General features: G+C 40.4%; 1 protein-coding gene across 1 annotated transcript in view; it reads right to left on the reverse strand.

Annotated features, from left to right (window-relative positions):
• The window catches only part of PRKD1 (protein kinase D1), a 290,788-nt gene that overhangs the window by 240,297 nt on the left and 31,825 nt on the right, over window positions 1-18,666 (reverse strand). The window contains exon 4 of the mRNA XM_030215182.1: window positions 9,055-9,078. Coding sequence (XP_030071042.1) covers window positions 9,055-9,078 — 24 coding nt within the window. The remainder of the gene's footprint in view (window positions 1-9,054; window positions 9,079-18,666) is intronic.

Below are 18,666 nucleotides of genomic sequence, written 5' to 3' on the forward strand. Positions count from 1 at the left end.
ATAAATGTTGTGATTCTAGTGCCCCAAATTCAGAAGGTTAACTTTCAAAATATATGGCATAATATTCCAAATTGAGGGGTCCTTTTACTAAGGTGTGCTGAAAAATGGCCTGCGGCAGTGTAGACGTGTGTTTTGGGCATGCGCACCTACAAAAAATGCCTTTTTTTCTTTTTTTTTGCTGAAAATGGGCGTGCGGCAAAATCAAAATTGCTGCGCATCCATTTTGGGTCTCAGACCTTACCGCCAGCAATCGACCTAGTGGTAAAGAATCCGGGCAGTAATGGCCTACATGTGCCAAATGCCACTTGGCGTGCGTGTTACGCGCGGCTGAAAATAAAAAAATGTTTTCAGATGTGCCAATGAAATTACTGCATGAGCCATGCGGTAGTCAGGCGGTAACTCCATTTTGGTGCACATTGGGCGTATGTAGACACTTACACAGCTTAGTAAAAGGGCCTCTGAAGTAATAACTTATCTTGTCAAATTATAGAAGACTGTCATCCTTTGACATGACATCATGTTTCACAGATCAGAATCTCGGAGGTCTTCTAAAAGAAAAATATAGCTCAGTTCCTCTATGCTTCTTTTAATAAAATCAGCCTCAGTACAGATCCGTGAGGAACTCCACTTCTCACATTTTTCTTTTCTCAAAGCAACTTACCACCACACTCTGACACACTGTCTGTCAGTCAACCAGTTTCCAATCCAGTCCACTACCCTAGGTCCTAACTTCAGTTCATGGTTTATTAATGAGCCTCCTATCAGGAACAAAAGTAGATTACACCTAGTGCATGTCTACAATTCAATTCTCTAGTTTCCTAGTAAAAAAAAAAATCAATCAGATTCATTGGAACAGTTTTTCTTTGGTAAAACAATACTGCCTATGATCATTTAACTCACTGGATTCCAGAAAATTCACTATTCCTTCTGCGGCAACCCCATTACTTTTCTAACCACCAAAGTAAGGCTTACCGACCTATAATTCTCACAACTTCTTCTTCTTGGTCATCATTTTTATGAAGAGGGACCACATCTGCTCATCTCCAATCCTGCAGAAACCCTCCTGTCTCCATGGATTTATTAAACAAATCTTTAAAAGGACCTGCAAGAAAAGCTTTGAGCTCTCTCAATATCCTAGAATAAATCTCATCCAGTCCCATGGCTTTGTCCACTTTCAGTTTTTTATAACCACGTCCTTCCGTGAATGGTGAGATATTTAGTCCATTCCCATATGTATCTTTGTCAGCTAACCAAAGTCCTTCTCCAGGATTTTTTTCCCATGAATACAGAACAAAAGTAATTGGTTAAACACATCTGCTTTTTGTTATCACTCTCCTCATAGCAGTTTTCAGCATCAATCAGTCTTAAAATTCCATTTCTAGCTTTCCTTCTTTCCCAAATATACCTGAAAAAGTCTTATCAGATCTCTTTATATATCTAGCCATTTTTTCTTCCACCTGTGCTTTTGCCAGCCATATTTCTCTCTTCACTTCAAAGTATCCAAAACATTTATTTGGAACTGATGATAGGACAAAACAAACAACAAACCTGGATTCAGATATTTCAACCATGCCAAAAATATATTCAATACTCAGCAATTCTTGCATGGCTTCCAAACATATTTTATAAAATCTTTGCACAAAACACAAAGAGGAAGAAGCCTCAGCAAACCTCAGCTATTTCATGTCATTATAGCCAATCGGGGTTCAGTGTCTATAATCGGCATAAAAAACCTCTTTTGCATTATTTATTTTGTATTATTTGATAAATCAAAATATGTAATAAGCTCTCGTGTACATTCTTCAGAACACCATACTTAACTTGTAAGTTTAATGACCATCACCACATAAGTCCGGTGGCTAGCATTTCGTTTCTGCTTCAGGGACTTGTGGTAGTTAATAGGCAGGAGAACATTTTCTGTAAGGCAAACATATATTCTTATAATCTAAAAAGTGCAAATCTATTCAAAAAGTAAAACAACAGATTAGCGTACCCCAAAAACTTAGGGAGCTCTCTACTGAAACACGCTCACAAACAAGATACAACATCTTACCCGCTGCCCTACATTTCTAACGTGTCTTGTAAGATACCCAATTACCAATCACTTCACAGGGCAGGAAAATTTCAAATACACTTCCAATCAAAAGAAGTGTTGCCATTCTATCTTCACATTTAAACCATTGGGTTTCATGGATTTCAATTTAAAGATCCAACGCTGTTCGGCTTTCAGCAACTGACATCTCTGATTCTCTTCCCTATTTTTCAGTAACATCTGTTCTGACACAATACACTTTAAAGACGCAAAGTGGTGTTTAAACTGAGTGCAACTTATCACTAAAGGTGATGTCTCTTTACATGTCTGAATAGTCCTTTTATGCTCTAATATCCTCAATTTCAGAGCTCTTGATTTTGCCCGACATACAATTTTCGACACGGACAGCAATACAATACACAACATAAGGGAACAGACAGCTAGTATTAATTCTCAATTGAAAATCTTTTCTATCCAGCGGATTAATAAAATTGGATTGCTCTAGCATATTCAAACATACAGAGCATTATGTACATGCTCTGTGTCCTTGTGGAGGCTCAATTTTTCTCATCATAACTGAAAATTCAGATGGACAAAATAGTTCTTTGAGGTTCTTCTCCCTACTAAAGGCCACTCTTAATTTTGTATTCTCAAATGTAGGCAATGTAGAGATAACATTCCAATGCTGTCTTAAAATTCTCACAAGCGCATTCGCTTTATTTCTATATCGCAATACACATGTTAATGTTTCATTTGTTGTCTTTTTCTCTATTTGGATGTAGGAGCCAATCTGTTACTATATTTGGCTCTTTTGTATGCCTTTCGAATAATTGAACCCGAATAACCTCCATCTCTTAATCTATTTTTCAACACTTTGCTTTGTCTCTCAAATTCATCATTCATGGAGCATATTCTTCTATATCTCAAAAATTGAGAAATTGGTAAACTGCCCTTCAGAGATCGAGGATGACAACTTTCATAACTTAACAAAGAATTCAGGTCAGTTTCTTTGCAGAAAATTGTAGTCAATAAAGCTTTATCTGTTTTCAAAATATGTACGTCCAAAAAAAAAGAAATTTCTGTCAAATGCCAAGTAGCTGAAAATTTCAATGCCAGTTTACTTCCACTTAACCACTCTACAAATTCTTCTAAAGCTGAGCTAGAACCACTCCAAATGAAGAAGATAACATCAATAAAACGTACCCATAATTTCACATGTTCAAAAAAGAACAATAAACAGTATATTGCTCAAAAAAAGTGACAAACAAATTTGAAATTGAGGGGGCCATCACTGCCCCCATCTCTACTCCAGAGATTTGTTGAAAAAACTTGTAAAAAAAACATTTGTCATGGCTATCTCAGCTGAAGCCACTATAAAAGAGGTTGGAAATATTTTAATCACTCTGGTATTCAAATAATGTTCAAATACATGCAATGCCTCATGCTGAAGTATAGCTGTATAAAGAAAAATAATGTCTAATACCATAACAGATAACTTTTTTAATCAGTTTCTGTCTGAGCAAATTCCTCCAACTGGCTTAGAAAATCTGACGAGTCTTTAATATTTGACTTAGCCTTTTGAACAATAGGTTTCAAAATAATGGTCCACGTAGACTGATAAAGGTTCTAGTACAGATCCCTTACTCAAAACAATCGGTTGACCTGGGGGATTTAACAACGTCATATGAATTTTCGGTAGAATATAAATACTGGTGTCGTTGGAGCAACAACATTCAAATATTTAAATTCCTTTCTTGTAAGAAAACCTCTCTTTAGAGCTTCCATAGTTATCTTGGATATAATAAATTGTAAATCTCTCATTGGATCTTTTCTAACAAACTATAATCCGGAGAGGTTTCAACCGTTATTATCGCAGAATAGAAGGAGATTATCAGAACCAACAAGATCGCCCATACACACGATCACAGAAATAGATAATCAAGCAATAATTAACTTGTCATCCTTGGTTTTGTCATCAAATGAAATAAGTGTTTTCTAAAGGATTATCACTGGTACCTACGCAATTACATGATGCTTTTCAATGCCAATTTGACTTTGAAAAGTTCTTTCGGATTTTACAATTAAAGTGTTTTTTTTTTGTGAGAAAAAAAGGCACTTACAGTGATAATTCAATTGTTACAAACAAATCGAGTTGGATCCCTCTGGGCCCTATTGATCCAGTCTTATTGACATTTAAGAAACTTGAATTGAGGGATATTGAACACTTGGAGCAACAGTCCTCAAGAACATTCTTTAACTGCACAATAAAAAGAACAGTCTACAACTGCTTCTTTGAAGAAAAACTCTGATGTTATCATCCTAAGAGCTAATAAAGGGAGAGCAATTGTGCTATTGGACTGTAAGATGTATGAAAATGAAGTTTACCCTCAACTTTTGAAAGCAACTGATTATAGACAGAAGACCCACCATGCCACCTTTATCAGTTCTGAAAAACGTAAATTAATTTTTATCCTGCAAATGTTTCAGAGCATTAAAAGTTAATATATATGGGTCCAACGGACCAGGGAGATACCATCTCGATGGTGGATGAATCATAAATATATTCAGAGCAAATGGAATCAAAGAAAATAAATATCAAAACTGCAATTTCTGAATAAATTTGTAAATCACATTTTAGTCTTAAATGGATCATAGGATGTAAAAGGAACAAATCCTAAGTCCAAAATCAGCACTTTCTCCTGTTCTCCCAAGATAAAAATATTTGAAATACTGGATATTTTCATTACATATGGGACTGAATGCTGAGTTAAAATGGATGATGATATTGTAATCTGTGAAGTGATTAGTCTAAGGGTACCACATGATGTTGCAGTTGGTATTGGAACGGTTTAGTCCTACAGTATAAAGTTAAAAAAGCTTTCTCCATTTTGTCAACTGTAATGGAGGCTTATGCTGAAAGAAAAATTCAATTTGACTCAAGGAGGTATTTTTACAAAAGTGTACATATGCATTAGTTGCAAAATAATAGTGCATGGTAAGTGCAAAGCATGTGCAGTAAATGTAGGGGGCATATCTAGCATCTGCCTTGTATCTACCACAAATGGTAGACATTTACTGCATGTAATACCAAATAGCACAAGTGCTTGCAATATCAACCACTACAGGTAATGCGGTGCAAACCCAAGAATAAATAAATAAGAGTACAAATCAACAGGAGCAATAGCACACCCCTAACACATATCCCTCCCTTCTGGACATTCCATCATCCTATCCCCCCCCCAACACCCCTAATCTTATCCCCTAACCTGACCCTCCTGATTGCAACCCCAATCCCCTTAGTAGATCCCCCAACTCTGCTGATCCAAGTCCCCAGATAAACATTTCCCTTGAACAAAAGCCCCACCCACAAGTTGTCAAGGAAACCCTCTCTCACTCATCAGGTCCCCTACATCCATAACTTATCTGGAGGTAATCCCTGGTAATCTAATGGGTCAGGATGAGAATGGTTCCCTCCCCCACTCCCACCCTGCCCTTTTGTGGGAAAGAAAAAGGGTGAGAGTGGAGGGGACGGAGGAGCTGCGGTGGGGAGGGTTTCCTCGACAACTTGTGGGTGGGAAATTGGTTAGATGGAGGGATCAGAGGGGAGATCTGCTAAGGCAGCTGGGGGTTTCAAACAAGGGTATGGAGTCAGAGAATATAATCAAGGGTGTCAGAAGGGAAAAAGATGGTGAGGATCAGATCAACTGGGGGGACAAGAATCAAATATCACCATGAAAAGCACTGTGCAGTATTTTCTCTGTTATTACACCAATTCTGTAAAAATATTTTTGGGAGTGTGGCATGGGTAAGGAATAGGTGTGTTTGCATTAGCAAACTAGTGTATTATAATTAACAAACGCTAACTGCTTAACACAGTTGTAATGCAAGAGCACTTAGCACCTCCTATTTAGGAGGCATTAAGTACTCCTACATTAAATTTTTGGCAGGTCTTGCACACTAATTGCAATATTAGCACACAGCTTGCAAAAAACAAAAAAGATATTTGCCCTAAAAAACAAACCCGCTACGTGGGAAAATCAAGCTGTGTTACCTGAAAAATATTAGAGCATTTTAGTAAAAGGGCCTCTTAATTAACAGTTCATTTTTACTTCTTATTTCTGCCTTGGCCTATGGAATAAATATTTTAAGTTTTTCAATTTCCTCTTCTCTATGACCAAACCAGTCATCAAAGGTCCAACAAACCAATAGCACCTGCAGCATTCAATGTAAGAAAGCAGAACAGCTGGAAGTTGGAATCATAAACATTTGAAGAAGACAAAAATAAAACCTAGAAATAAGCCCAGTCAGAGGGAATATAGTGTTAAGTAAATGGCGGGATGATAACAAGAGGAATGTGAATGATGCTGTGTTACTGTTTCAACCACAAAAGTGTCCATCTGTAAAAGAAGATAATGAAGACATCCATTGGCTGACAAAACAGCTAACACAGCTTCAGGTTCTATGGCTCCTCCTGTTCGACTTTAGAATCTTTTTTACAGGTAGAAGGGTAAAGAGGTAAAGGGTAATGCATTTCACATGCTGCACTTCTGTGGTACAACTAAAGCACTTTACATATTATATTCAGGTACTTTCTCTGTCTCTACTAGGCTTACAATCTAAGGAGCCCTTTTATTAAGTGGCAGTAAGCCAACGAAGGCTTATCGTATGCCAATCCAGAACTATTGCTGGCCCAACGTGCCTGCTAGCGGTATTTCCTATCCTAGTGCGCGGCATTTCCAGCGCTAGCAGAAATATTTCCGCAGGGGTTTACCTGGCGGTAATCGGGCAGCATCATGTGCTACCTGGTCACTGCCAGGTTAGCGCAGGAGCCCTTACTGCCACCTCAATGGGTGGCAGTAAGTGCTCCCCACCCCCCACATGGCCATGTGGTAAATTTAATCTTACCGCATTGCCTTTTCTTTTTTCAGCCTTTTACCCTCTGCAGTAAAAAAGGCCTCAGTGCATGGCAGAAACGGCCATTGCTGCTAGTACAGGGCCCTTTTTACCACAGTTTAGTAAAAGGGCTCCTTAGTGATGTGATATGGTAGCCGTGTTAATCCACTTTTAAAGGTAACAAACAGAAATGAAACAAAACAGAAAAAATAAAATAAAACAATACCCTTTTTATGGACTAACAATATATTTTTTGATTAGCTTTCAAAGATAACCCTTTTTCTTCGGATCAGATCTGAAGAAGAAGGGTTACCTTTGAAAGCTAATCAAAAAATGTATTACGTTAATCCAATAAAAAAGGTTTCATTTTATTTTGTTTTCTATGTTTTAATCTAAGTGATGAATGCATCTGATCTACAAATGTTCTGGGCTAGATCTGGCATACTATAAGTACAGGACAGGTAAAAAGTCACGCCAACAAACATGAGTTATGTTTAGGGAAAGACAAAAGATGTCAGTCCTTTGTTTAATCCTAAAGTTTATCTTGGTGGGTCAAGATGGTGTATTGTGAGAGGGCCAGTGTGGTATTATGGCATCTTATCCCATGTCTAATATACACAGTCACATCTGTGATTTTGCTCAATATTAGCAGCCAATCTTTAATCCCCTTTTTAATACATTACTAAAGCTTAAAATCTTGGAATATTTTCTCAGAATTGCAATCATATTTAATATGACTGTCAAGCTGAAATGCAATAACCAGCCAAAGTATTCAATAAAATGCAGATACAAATGAAATTCTTGGTAATGGCATCGCTACATGCATAGCACCGTAGTAATTTTAAAACAGTATTACTATCTGAGAAGTCCAAAAAGTCATATACTTTAAACCTATTTTATAAAAGAACCATAAGCACCTATGTGCCTTTATAAAATGGGTGAATCTCTTTCATAAAGGTGGTTAATAAATCCTAATAAATAAATAAAATAGGCTGCAAGAAATCGCTCCAACAGTACTCAAATGTCAATACATTGATTTAAATCTACTTCGAAGGTTTACATTTTTGCATGTACTCTATCCCCCAGATTATATATTGCGCCCAAAGTCGTGCATCCAACTTGGGCGTGGTTCCAGGATGTGCATACAAATAAATTGGATAAGCTCTGAACCAACAACAATTGGGTGCTAACAACCAATCACGATGTTGTTTGCTGCTCATTAAAATTTGCATGCAGATCTGGATGTGCACTATTCTATACAGCACAGTTCCTAATTCTCATGGCGTGTATCTCACAAGGGGGCATGGCCATGAACATGTCAGGAGCATTCTGAAAAGTTGTGCATGGAATTACAGAATAGTGCCTAACTGTGCCTAACTTGGGTGCTGCCAATTATAACAGGTTTCAGCAGGCATAAGTCTGGTGCCCAAACGTTTGGTGTGGGAACCGCGCTAAACTTATTTTATATGAAGCGCATTCCCTTTATATAATCTAAAAAAAAAAAAGCAAAAAATAAAATTAAATAAACCCTCCATAAAAAAATAAAATTAAATAAACCCTCCATAATAAAGTCCACAATAGAGGGGCAGGGGCACTTATTGGGAGATTTCTAAAAGAAGAAAGTATGCATGTATATTGCAACTGTACTTCTGCTGTGCCCCAAACTATACCCCCAGATCACATAAACATATGTGCATACTTTCCATGTATGTACTGTACATTTTACATATTATATATATCCTATATAATAATTCTCACCTCCAACGTTCTGAGGCTGCCTGGGACCGTGGCTTCCGCTGGAGGTGGTCTGCTTCATGGAGTAGATCAAAGTGACATCAGCAGCAAACAGCGACCCAAGCAGGGGGAGGAATAGCAGCCAGGGGGAGGAGTAGGGAAAGTACTCCTCCCCCTGCCTAGGAATCGCACCAGACTGGCTGCCAACCTCCCGAACCACTAACCGCCCTAAAAAACCGCTGCCGCCACCCTTCTTCTCCTTTCCAAGTCCGGATTCGGACTGTCGGAGATGACGAAGAGGGAGGGCGGCAAGACGGCAAGCGAGAGGCTGCACTGACTGTCCAATGTGGAGGAGGCGGGTGAGGGATCAGAGAAAGGATAGTTATAGTACATACCTCACATCCAGGGCTGACAGGACACTAAGGCAGGACATGAAAGAGAAGAAAAGAAAGATGCAGAGGAAGAAGAAGAAAAAACAATGTTAAATTATTGTGCTCACCAGAAAATATGTTACATTTTCATCAAGCACTAAAATAGTAAAAATGAAATATAACTATGAAAGCATTACATCACTTTCCCTGTTTAAACATTTTGCTTCCTAGAATTTCTTGCACTGAAGAAGTGACATGCTCAAAACTTCTGAAAGGTCTTTTGATTTTATCAAATTTATTGCTATAGCTGGTATTCTGCTGAAATATTTATTGCTAGAACATACCACCAATGCAATGAAAATACAGAATAAAGTAGCAAGCAAGGATACCAATAAATTAGAAGCACCAAATTGGTTTCATAAGTCATTCAGCCCAGCAAATAGTCCACATTAGCCTCAGTCTGGATGCTGATGTTCTCAAACTCAAGAGTTACTCTCAACCTGGACAGTCTTGTTTTCTGGATAGCTACAATAGGTATTGATTAGATAAATTTGCAAATAATGGAGGTAATGCATATAAATCTAGTTCAAACATATTCTTTATGGCTACAAGGAAAAACCAGACTGCCTGGGTGTATCCTGAGGACCGGGTTCTGAACACCAGTCTTGTAGAGCACAATTTTCTCTTTCAGATGATACTGTTCACAAGCTGATTCAGGCAGACTGTTTTTAAATAATTGGCTTTGAACTTTGGTACATTTTACCATTTGCGCTGACAGTGCCAACTTTGAAGAGATTCTGCAGGGCGGTTATAGATGCTGGTTAGTTGCAAATCTGGCAGTATTATGTCCAAGTTTATTATAGTGAGTTTATGGTTTAACTTGGTTTGTTGGATTTGTTCTTCCTGATTTTTTGTAATTTGTTAAAAGAGTATTATGTCCAGCACAAGCATAATGCTTGATCAAAATTTCAAGTCAGTATCTTTGTTTGCATGGAAGTTGTTGTGGTCTTAATATTGGTCCAAATATGTTCCGATTGTTTGACTGGATTTTGCATCCATAATGTTAAAATGTATTTCATCGGAATTTGCATCAAAAACTGTACAGGTTTTGAATTTTTTAGCCATTCTTATAAATGTGTTTGGATTTTATTAGACCCCAAAAATGGCATGTTGGTAAATGTTGCGCGCTCATGGACTGACAACCTTTCAGAAAAGGGGGTCTATATCTGCAACTATTGCAGTTAGAGACCTCAAATTTTGGGTAACTTCGTTTAACACCTGACTCGTGCAACAGATAAAATTTGAACAAAATTGGAGACATGATGGTGGGAAGGTTTAGACCACTTGGCATGGAATGACCCCATTTTAAGTGAGCATAACTGGATAAGTGCAACTGAAAATGAATGGATAGCCACGAAGAAGTGATTTAATCAGTCAGCACCCTTTTAATATCGATCAGTCTGTGTCTACGAGGTAGGGACAGGCTTACTAAATTAGGCCCTTATGTGCCATTGCTCCACCTATTGCTGTGGCTCTGATCACCACCAGTCTCTCTCTTCCTTTTCTCTCAATTTCCCCCCTCTCCTACAGCCTTTACTCATCCAGTCTCTTTCTTTCATCCTCCCAATCCTAACACAGCAGTCTCCCATTTTTTCCTTCTCCCTCAAACTCCTTAGTGTCTTTCATTCCCCCCTTGTCCCTACCAGCTTCTCTTCTCATACCCCTCTTGCTCCTATCTCTCTCTCTCTCTCTCTCTCTGTCCATCAGCACTACCAGTCTCTTCTTCTCTTTCAACCTCCTTTTTTCATCTTCACTAGGGATGGGCAGGCAGAAAATTTTCATTTTATATCATCTCCTGTCCAGTTTTCAGGAATGATTGTTTTATTTGTTTTCATTTGGTTATTGTTTTGGTCATGGGAACAAAGTCGCTGAGTGTGCACTCTTTTTAAAGAGGGAGCACTATGTGCAAAGAGAGCACAGTGGCTTGCACAGGGCCGTGCCAACACGGTAAGTGAGGTAAGCATGGCAGGGGGGCGCCTCCCTCTGGGGGGCGCTGCCGCACCATGCTCACCTCGCTTGCCCTCCCGCTCCCATTGTTCAACTTCCTGCCCTCTTCTCCCCCCCCCCCCCCCCCAACATCCCTTTTCTTTTTTTTTTTCTTTTTAAATTTACCTCCGTGGCGGTCCAGCAGCGCAGCGTCAGTGAAGGAGGTGGCGCTCCCGACGTCTCTAGCCTTCCCTTCGCTGTGTTCCGCCTTCTTCTGACATCAAGGAAATGACGTCAGAAGAAGGCGGAACACAGCGAAAGGAAGGCTAGAGACGTCGGGAGCGCCGCCTCCTTCACTGACGCTGCGCTGCTGGACCGCCACGGAGGTAAATTTAAAAAGAAAAAAAAAAGAAAAGGGATGTTGGGGGGAGGGGCAGGGGACAGAGGAGCATGGATGGGCATGGATTGGGAGGGCAGGGCTCAGGGAGAGAGGGGAATTGCTGGATAGGGATGAATGGAGGGGACAGATAGGCATGGATGGATATGGATTGCGGGGCAGGGCTCAGGGAGAGAGTGGAATTGCTGGATAGGGATAAATGGAGGGGGCAGGGGACAGAGGAGCATGGATGGGAGGGCAGGGCTCAGGGAGAGAGGAGAAATTGCTGGACATAGAGGGGAGGGAAGAGAGATGAAGGAGATGAAATGAGGGAAAAGGAAGAGAGGAGAAAAACTGCACATGGATGAAGAAAATAGGCAGAAGCTGAGGACCAGAAATGAAGAAGAAAGGAGGAAGGAAAGAAATAAATGGAAAGGAAGCCCTGGAAACGGAGTTAAGAGGACAGATAGCAGCAGAATTAGATACTGGGCCAGCATGATCAGAAAAAGAAAGTCATCAGACAACAAAGATAGAAAAAAAATCATTTTATTTTCATTTTAGTGTTTGGAATATGTCCACTTTGAGAACTTACATCTGCTAGCTTATTTTGCAATGTATAGCAATTTGTTTCTAAGAATATTGCTGACAATTCCTGTCAGTGTGGCAAGTGGTGAGCGATCACTTTCACGGGGGGGGGGGGGAGGTAGTCTGCAGGGGGGGGGCGCCAACTGATAGTCTGCAGGGGGGCGCCAGAGACCCTAGGCACGGCCCTGGGCTTGCACATATGCAATGGGTCCTCTCCTTGCAAATAAAGACATCTCCCTTTTTCTCTTATCCCATTTCTTTCTGAAGGACTTTTAGTCACTGGCCTGGAAGCAAATCTACTCAGCTCCATAATTAAAATTGCTGTAACTTCCTGGTCAATGCAAAGTACCAGTTTTCAATCAGGTCTGCCCATCACATCAGCCCATTGACTTGTGGTGCCGTCCACAGAAAAAGGTAGCACGGATGGAAAATCCCATTCTCAATTATCAGCAAAGAACAAAACAAATACATAATTCTACCTAAAGGACCACACACACACAAACACATAGGATTCCAGTGTCTCATTTTTATACTAAGACTTTTTTTTTAGTAGATTGGAAATGATCTCTACAGCAAACAACGAGGTATTTCCCAGCAAGCCCACAAGAGGAAGTCTCAGTCATGTGCAGTAGATCTTGCATGAGTTGCTATCTCATCTTCCTTGAGACCCAATTTACCCCTTAACACAGTGTGCCTTTTGTGACAGCAGTATGACTTGGAGCAATGTGAACCTATTTTGCATTTACATGCACTAATAGTCACAAATTTTACAGCCATTGCTCTTAAAAAGGCTTTGCTCACTCTGCTGGTAAAATCCCTCTCTTTAACATATGAAGAAAACACTACGCAAAACACTTCAGTAAAATGAAAAATATAACAAATCTATTTCACTAGGTTTCTGCTTTTATTTTCATAATTTTTTTTAAATATATGCATGCATTTACACCAATGCTGTTAAGCAGCTCAAGGAAAAGATAATTAGTATCATCATCTGTATATAATTGGAGTTCATAGTACTACATATAACACCAGGGCTATGTCAATATGCCACTTGCAATAAAACAATTTCATCTCTTGTCAAGTTCAATCAGTGTAAAATATTTTAATTAGGAGGCAAACATGACAATGATTACTTGTTCTTGCCAATGGCTTCCATCTTTGCAATGTTTAATGTTCATCCTTTTAAAAATATATTTTAAACAGGTGAATTTCAGAAAATCTAAACTGACTTGCTATCTAAAAAAAATAAGATGCAAATTTATATACAATACCAAGAGAGTAAATACCTTTGGCATAATCAAGTTGATTACAGCTTTCTAGATTCAAGTGTGAATTAACAGACTACTACTCTAAATCCTCAGCAGCTCTTTTCTTCTCTTAGTCTTATTCTTAATTCTCTTTCTATTTTTCCCCAAATTGATTTATTTTATTTTATGTATATGTACATTTTTAAGAGCACACCACTGACATGAGATTATCCTTTAAGTATCCATTGGTTATCTCTATCATTCTGGCACTGAGTGGCTGGCATACACAAGAATATTTTAAATAGATCAGTATCTCTGCACAGCTGAAATAGGGGTGCAGAAGTAGTTAACTACGGAAAGGAGTGAATAGGTAAAATATGATAACAAATAGAGATCCCCAGACCCGTTACTGAAATACTGCAGATTCTCGTTCAGACAGTTGAGAATGATTAATAGGGCTCTTTTAGGCAAACTCAGGGGCCCTTTTACTAAGCAGCATAGATGCCTACACGCGCTCAACGCGCGTCATAATGGAGTTACTGCCCAGTTACCGCGTGGCCCTTGTGGTAAGTTCATTTTTGACACGCGTCTGAAAAATATTTTTTATTTTCAGGCGTGCGTAATGGACACGTGCCAAGTGGCATTTGATGTGCGTAGGTCATTACCGCCCAGTTACCATGTGAGTCTTTACCGCTACGTCAATGGCTGGCGGAAAGGTTTCAGACCCAAAATGGACGTGCAGCAATTTTCATTTTGCCGAATGTCCATTTTCGGCACAAAAAAAGGCGTTTTTACAGGCATGCTAAAAAATGGATCGGCACACGCCCAAAACCCGCATCTACCCTACCGCAAGCCATTGTTGCAGACAGGATTCTGAGCTCAATGAGCCATGAACTCAACATCATGAAGGCAATTCTAGAACTGGGTGTTTGCAATTAAGCTCCTTGAGGGCATGGGGTAGGAGCCTATTCTATAACAGATTCCATTACACAATACTAGGGTAACTGGCTATCAACACCTCTAACATTTAGGCATTCACACACCAGCCATAAAGCTGGTGTAAGTGTGCACACCTAAGTTTGGCCAGGACATGTGTAACCATAGGCGGTCGGTGGCCCAACTGTTTGGGGAGGCTAAAGGGGCGGGGTTAGGGGTGGGGCCAGGGGTGGAGCTTAAATCCATAAATGTCTGATAACACACAGAAAAAATTAATAAATAAAAATAAAAGTCACAATTAATACCTTTTATTAAATTTAGATATTAGCTATGTATCATATGTCAAAGAATAAAGAGGTTGCTCAAAGCACATACTAACCACAATCACTCAACTGCAAAACACTATGCACAACTTTGTGCAAAAACACACTCAGAACCTTACTGTACCATAAATATTACACTGGGCAGAACCTAATACACCAATATACCACCCATACGGAAAATGCAGACTGTCAACAATATGAAACAAGGGATCATAATATATCACAATTCTCATGTAGTGCCACAAAACATCCTAATTCATGTTTAATGTGGGATAAAATGCCATACATAAGTAAATAAATATAAACTTTTAATGTTGAGCACCTGATTCTCAAAGTGGACATATTCCAAACACTATAATGAAAATAAAATGATCTTTTCTACCTTTGTTGTCTGGTGACTTTGTTTTTCTGATCATGCTGGCCCAGTATCCGATTCTGCTGCTATCTGTTGTGAGAAGGAAGAAGCTGTCCTACCCTGGTTAGGCCCCTAGAGGGCGCTGTTCCCCTAAAATGTCTAGGGAGAAGGGCTGGGTGAGTCACTAAAGGGAGCCAGTAAGGGGTGTATAGCAGGAGGTCGCTAGGACCGAGGAGAGTCCTGGGGATAGAAACAGGTGCAGCAGGTTATGGGCTGGGTCCTGTTTGGTCATTAACCACTTAATACCCCTCCTGAGTGTGAGGGAGGAGGAGAGCTAGCAGCTGAAGAAGAGAGCTGGTAACTGAAGCAGGAGGATCCCCATGAGAAGTATTGGCTGAGCCCTTTGGACTGGTGGTGAACTGTGTGCAAAGCAAGGAAGCTGGATGGGGTAAGAAGGCCCTAGATTGTCAGGTATAAGAACTGTGTGTTACAAGGAAAGACTGGGTGTCCATGTCACAAGGAAGGACTGAGTGTCCAGGTGCTTAAGTTGGAAGATTGAACTGAGTAGGAAGACATGTTTAAGCTTGTAAAAGTGTTTTAAGCTGGAAGACATGTGCCCCAGGAAGGGGGAATAAAAGATTTGTATGAGAAATATCCTGTTGTTGAGACCTGACTGTGTTTGCCTTTTGAGAAGCAGGTCACCCTGAGCAGAAAGGGGTAGTAGAATAATTTACATAAAATCTGCATACTGTGAACCAGCTCACCCTGAGTGAAAGAGGGACCTGGGATCCTGAGGTGGGAGTTTCATCTTCACACTGTCCTCTTAACTCCATTTCCAGGGCTTCCTTTCCATTTATTTCTTTTATTTTCTGCCTTTCTTCTTCATTTCTGGTCCTCAGCTTCTGCCTATTTTCTTCATCCATGTGCAGTTTTTCTCCTCTCTTCCTTTTCCCTCATCTCATCTCCTTCCTCACTCTTCTCTCCCCTCCATCCATGTCCAGCATTTCTTCTCTCTCCCCCTGCCCTGCATGCACCCATGCCCAGCAACCCTCCTCTCCCCTGCCCTGCATGCACCCATGTCCAGCAGTGACCCTCCTCTCCCCTGCCCTGCATGCACCCATACCCAGCATGCCCAGTGACTCCCTTCTCTCCCCTGCCACCCCCTCCCGAGTTGTTCCGATAATTCTCCTCCCTCCCTCCGGATCCTGACTCTTCGAATTCTTCGGGGCAGGCAGTTTTGCCTGCCCCCTGCGAGCGCTGACTCTCCCCCACTGGCGCTGCCGGCGTTCGCGCATCAAAATGGCCGCCAAGACTTACAGAAGTCTCGTGAGGCCTCTGGAAGTCTCGGCGGCCATTTTTAAAGTGCGAACGCCGGCAGCGCCAGCGGGAGGAGTCAGCGTTGGCAGCGGGGCGGACAGGCAAGACTGCCTGCCTCGAAGAATTCGACGAGTCAGGTTGGTGACCGGATCCGGAGGGAAGGGGAAGGGAGGAGAGCCGGCTCGGTGCGAGCCTGCTCCAGCACACCACCGTCGCTTTGGCTGGGGAGGCTTAGCCTCCCCAAGCCTCCTATACCGGGCGCCTATGTGTGTAACTTATATTCTGTAAGTTACACATGTAAGTGGGACTGCTGCATATGTCCTGCATGCTCCACCCCTGAGTATGCTCCCCTTGCAAATGCATACTGGGGTAAATTCAAAAAAAGGGCACCAAAAATAGGTGCAAAACCATGTTATTGTAAAATGCTAACCATGTATTCTACAATAGTAAAGTTGGGCCCTGAAGCCATTATAGCATACTAGTGTAAATCGGTATTTGAAAAGCTAACTTTAAGCACAAGCATTTATACCATGTCAAAGGCTGGTGTGGATGCTCACACCTAAATACTGTCAGTTGCGAATGTAACTGACAGAATCAACAGAAGGGAGATGGCTAAAGTAACTAGTGCCCTTGTGAAAACCAGCTTTAATTTTGCCAAGAACAGAAATTAACAAAGTCTCTATATCATGTTCATCCTTACTTGCAGCGGTTCTCAAACCTATCCTGGGGTAAAAGCGGCTAGATGGGTTTTCAGGATATCCGTAATGAATATACATGAGTTAGATCTGAATATAATGGAAATGCTAGGCTTGCAAACTTAGATTTTCAGGGTATCCACAATGAGTATGCATGAGATAAGTGGACCCCCAGGACAGGTTTGAGAACCACGATTCTAAGCTCTACCAGCGTTGCCCTAGGTGTGTTTCACCAATGTGAAATGCCATCAGGTACCTAAGGCCTGATCCGGCCACATGCTGCACTGCTAATTTTGTTTGTTTTGTTTTTTTGTTTGTTTGTTTTTTGTACATTTATTAGTCATCACTAATTTGCTCACTGTAATTCATTAGTAGTTATTTCCTGATTGAAGGGGTCTTACATAAGTATTGCCAAACTGGGACAGACCAAAGGTCCACCATGCCCAGTATCCTGTTCCCAACAGTGGTCAATCCAGGTCACAAGTACCTAGCAAGATCCCAAAACAGTACAATACATTTTATGCTGCTTATTCTAGAAATAAGCAGTGGATTTTTCCCAAGTCCATTTTAGTAATGGTTTATGGACTTTTCCTTTAGGGAGCCAGCCAAACCTTTTTTAAACCCCGCTAAGTTAACAGTTTTTACTACATTCACTGACAACAAATTCCAGAGTTGTAATTACACGCTGAGTGAAGAAATATTTTCTCCGATTCGTTTTAAATTTACTACTTTGTAGCTTCATTCCATGTCCCCTAGTCCTAATATTTTTAGAAAGAGTAAACAAGCGATTCACATCTACCCGTTCCACTCCATTCATTATTTTATAGTCTTCTATCATATCTCCCCTCAGCTGTCTCCTCCAAGCTGAAGAGGCCTAGACACTTTAGCCTTTCCTCATTGGGAAGATGTCCCTTCCCCTTTATTATTTTCGTCGCCTTTCTCTGTACCTTTTCTAATTCAACTATATCATTTTTGAGATGCGGTGACCAGAACTGAACACAATATTCGAGGTGCAGTCACACCATGGAGCGATACAAAGGCATTATAACATCCTCATTTTTGTTTTCCATTCCTTTCCTAATAATACCTAACATTCTATTTGCTTTCTTAGCCGCCGCTGCACACTGAGCAGAGTGTTTCAAAGTATTATCAACAGCGACACCTATATCCCTTTCCTGGTCCATGACTCCTAATGCAGAACCTTGCATTACATAGCTATAATTCGGGATCCTCTTTCCCACATGCATCGGTTTGCACTTGCTTACATTAAACGTCATCTGCCATTAAGTGGCTTCCATTATGTCTTGCTGCCTTCTTTTCACTTTTGCCCTGAAGCACTATTTTGGATGAAATATTAAACTTTACTTATAGGATCAGCCACAGAATAGGATATTCATTCCACATCAACCCACCAAAAGGGTCACTGCAGAGGCTGCTGCAAACTTCCCACAATCCATAATAGGAAACCCAACATTCGAACACAAAAGATAGCGCACACCTCAAAGGAATAAAGCACCTTAAATGTCAATCACAGTCAAATAAATCAAGAGTTAAAATTAGATAATTAAGTAACAGGAAATCAGTCACCAAAAAGGTGAGTCTTCAATGCAGTTTTAAAATTCTGAATTGACAGTTCGGCTTGCAGTGCCAAAGGAAGATTGTTCCAGAAGAAGAGTGCCAGTCTCTCTAGTGGACTTCAACTGAGCAATAGCTGTACCAGTATTTTAGATTCAGGACAAAAATATATACTAGTATAAAATGAAAAATTTACCATATAGCGAATGCTACATACCTGTAGAAGGTATTCTCCAAGGAC

This window comes from Microcaecilia unicolor, chromosome 9 (assembly GCF_901765095.1).
Source record: "Microcaecilia unicolor chromosome 9, aMicUni1.1, whole genome shotgun sequence".
Lineage (NCBI taxonomy): Eukaryota > Metazoa > Chordata > Amphibia > Gymnophiona > Siphonopidae > Microcaecilia > Microcaecilia unicolor.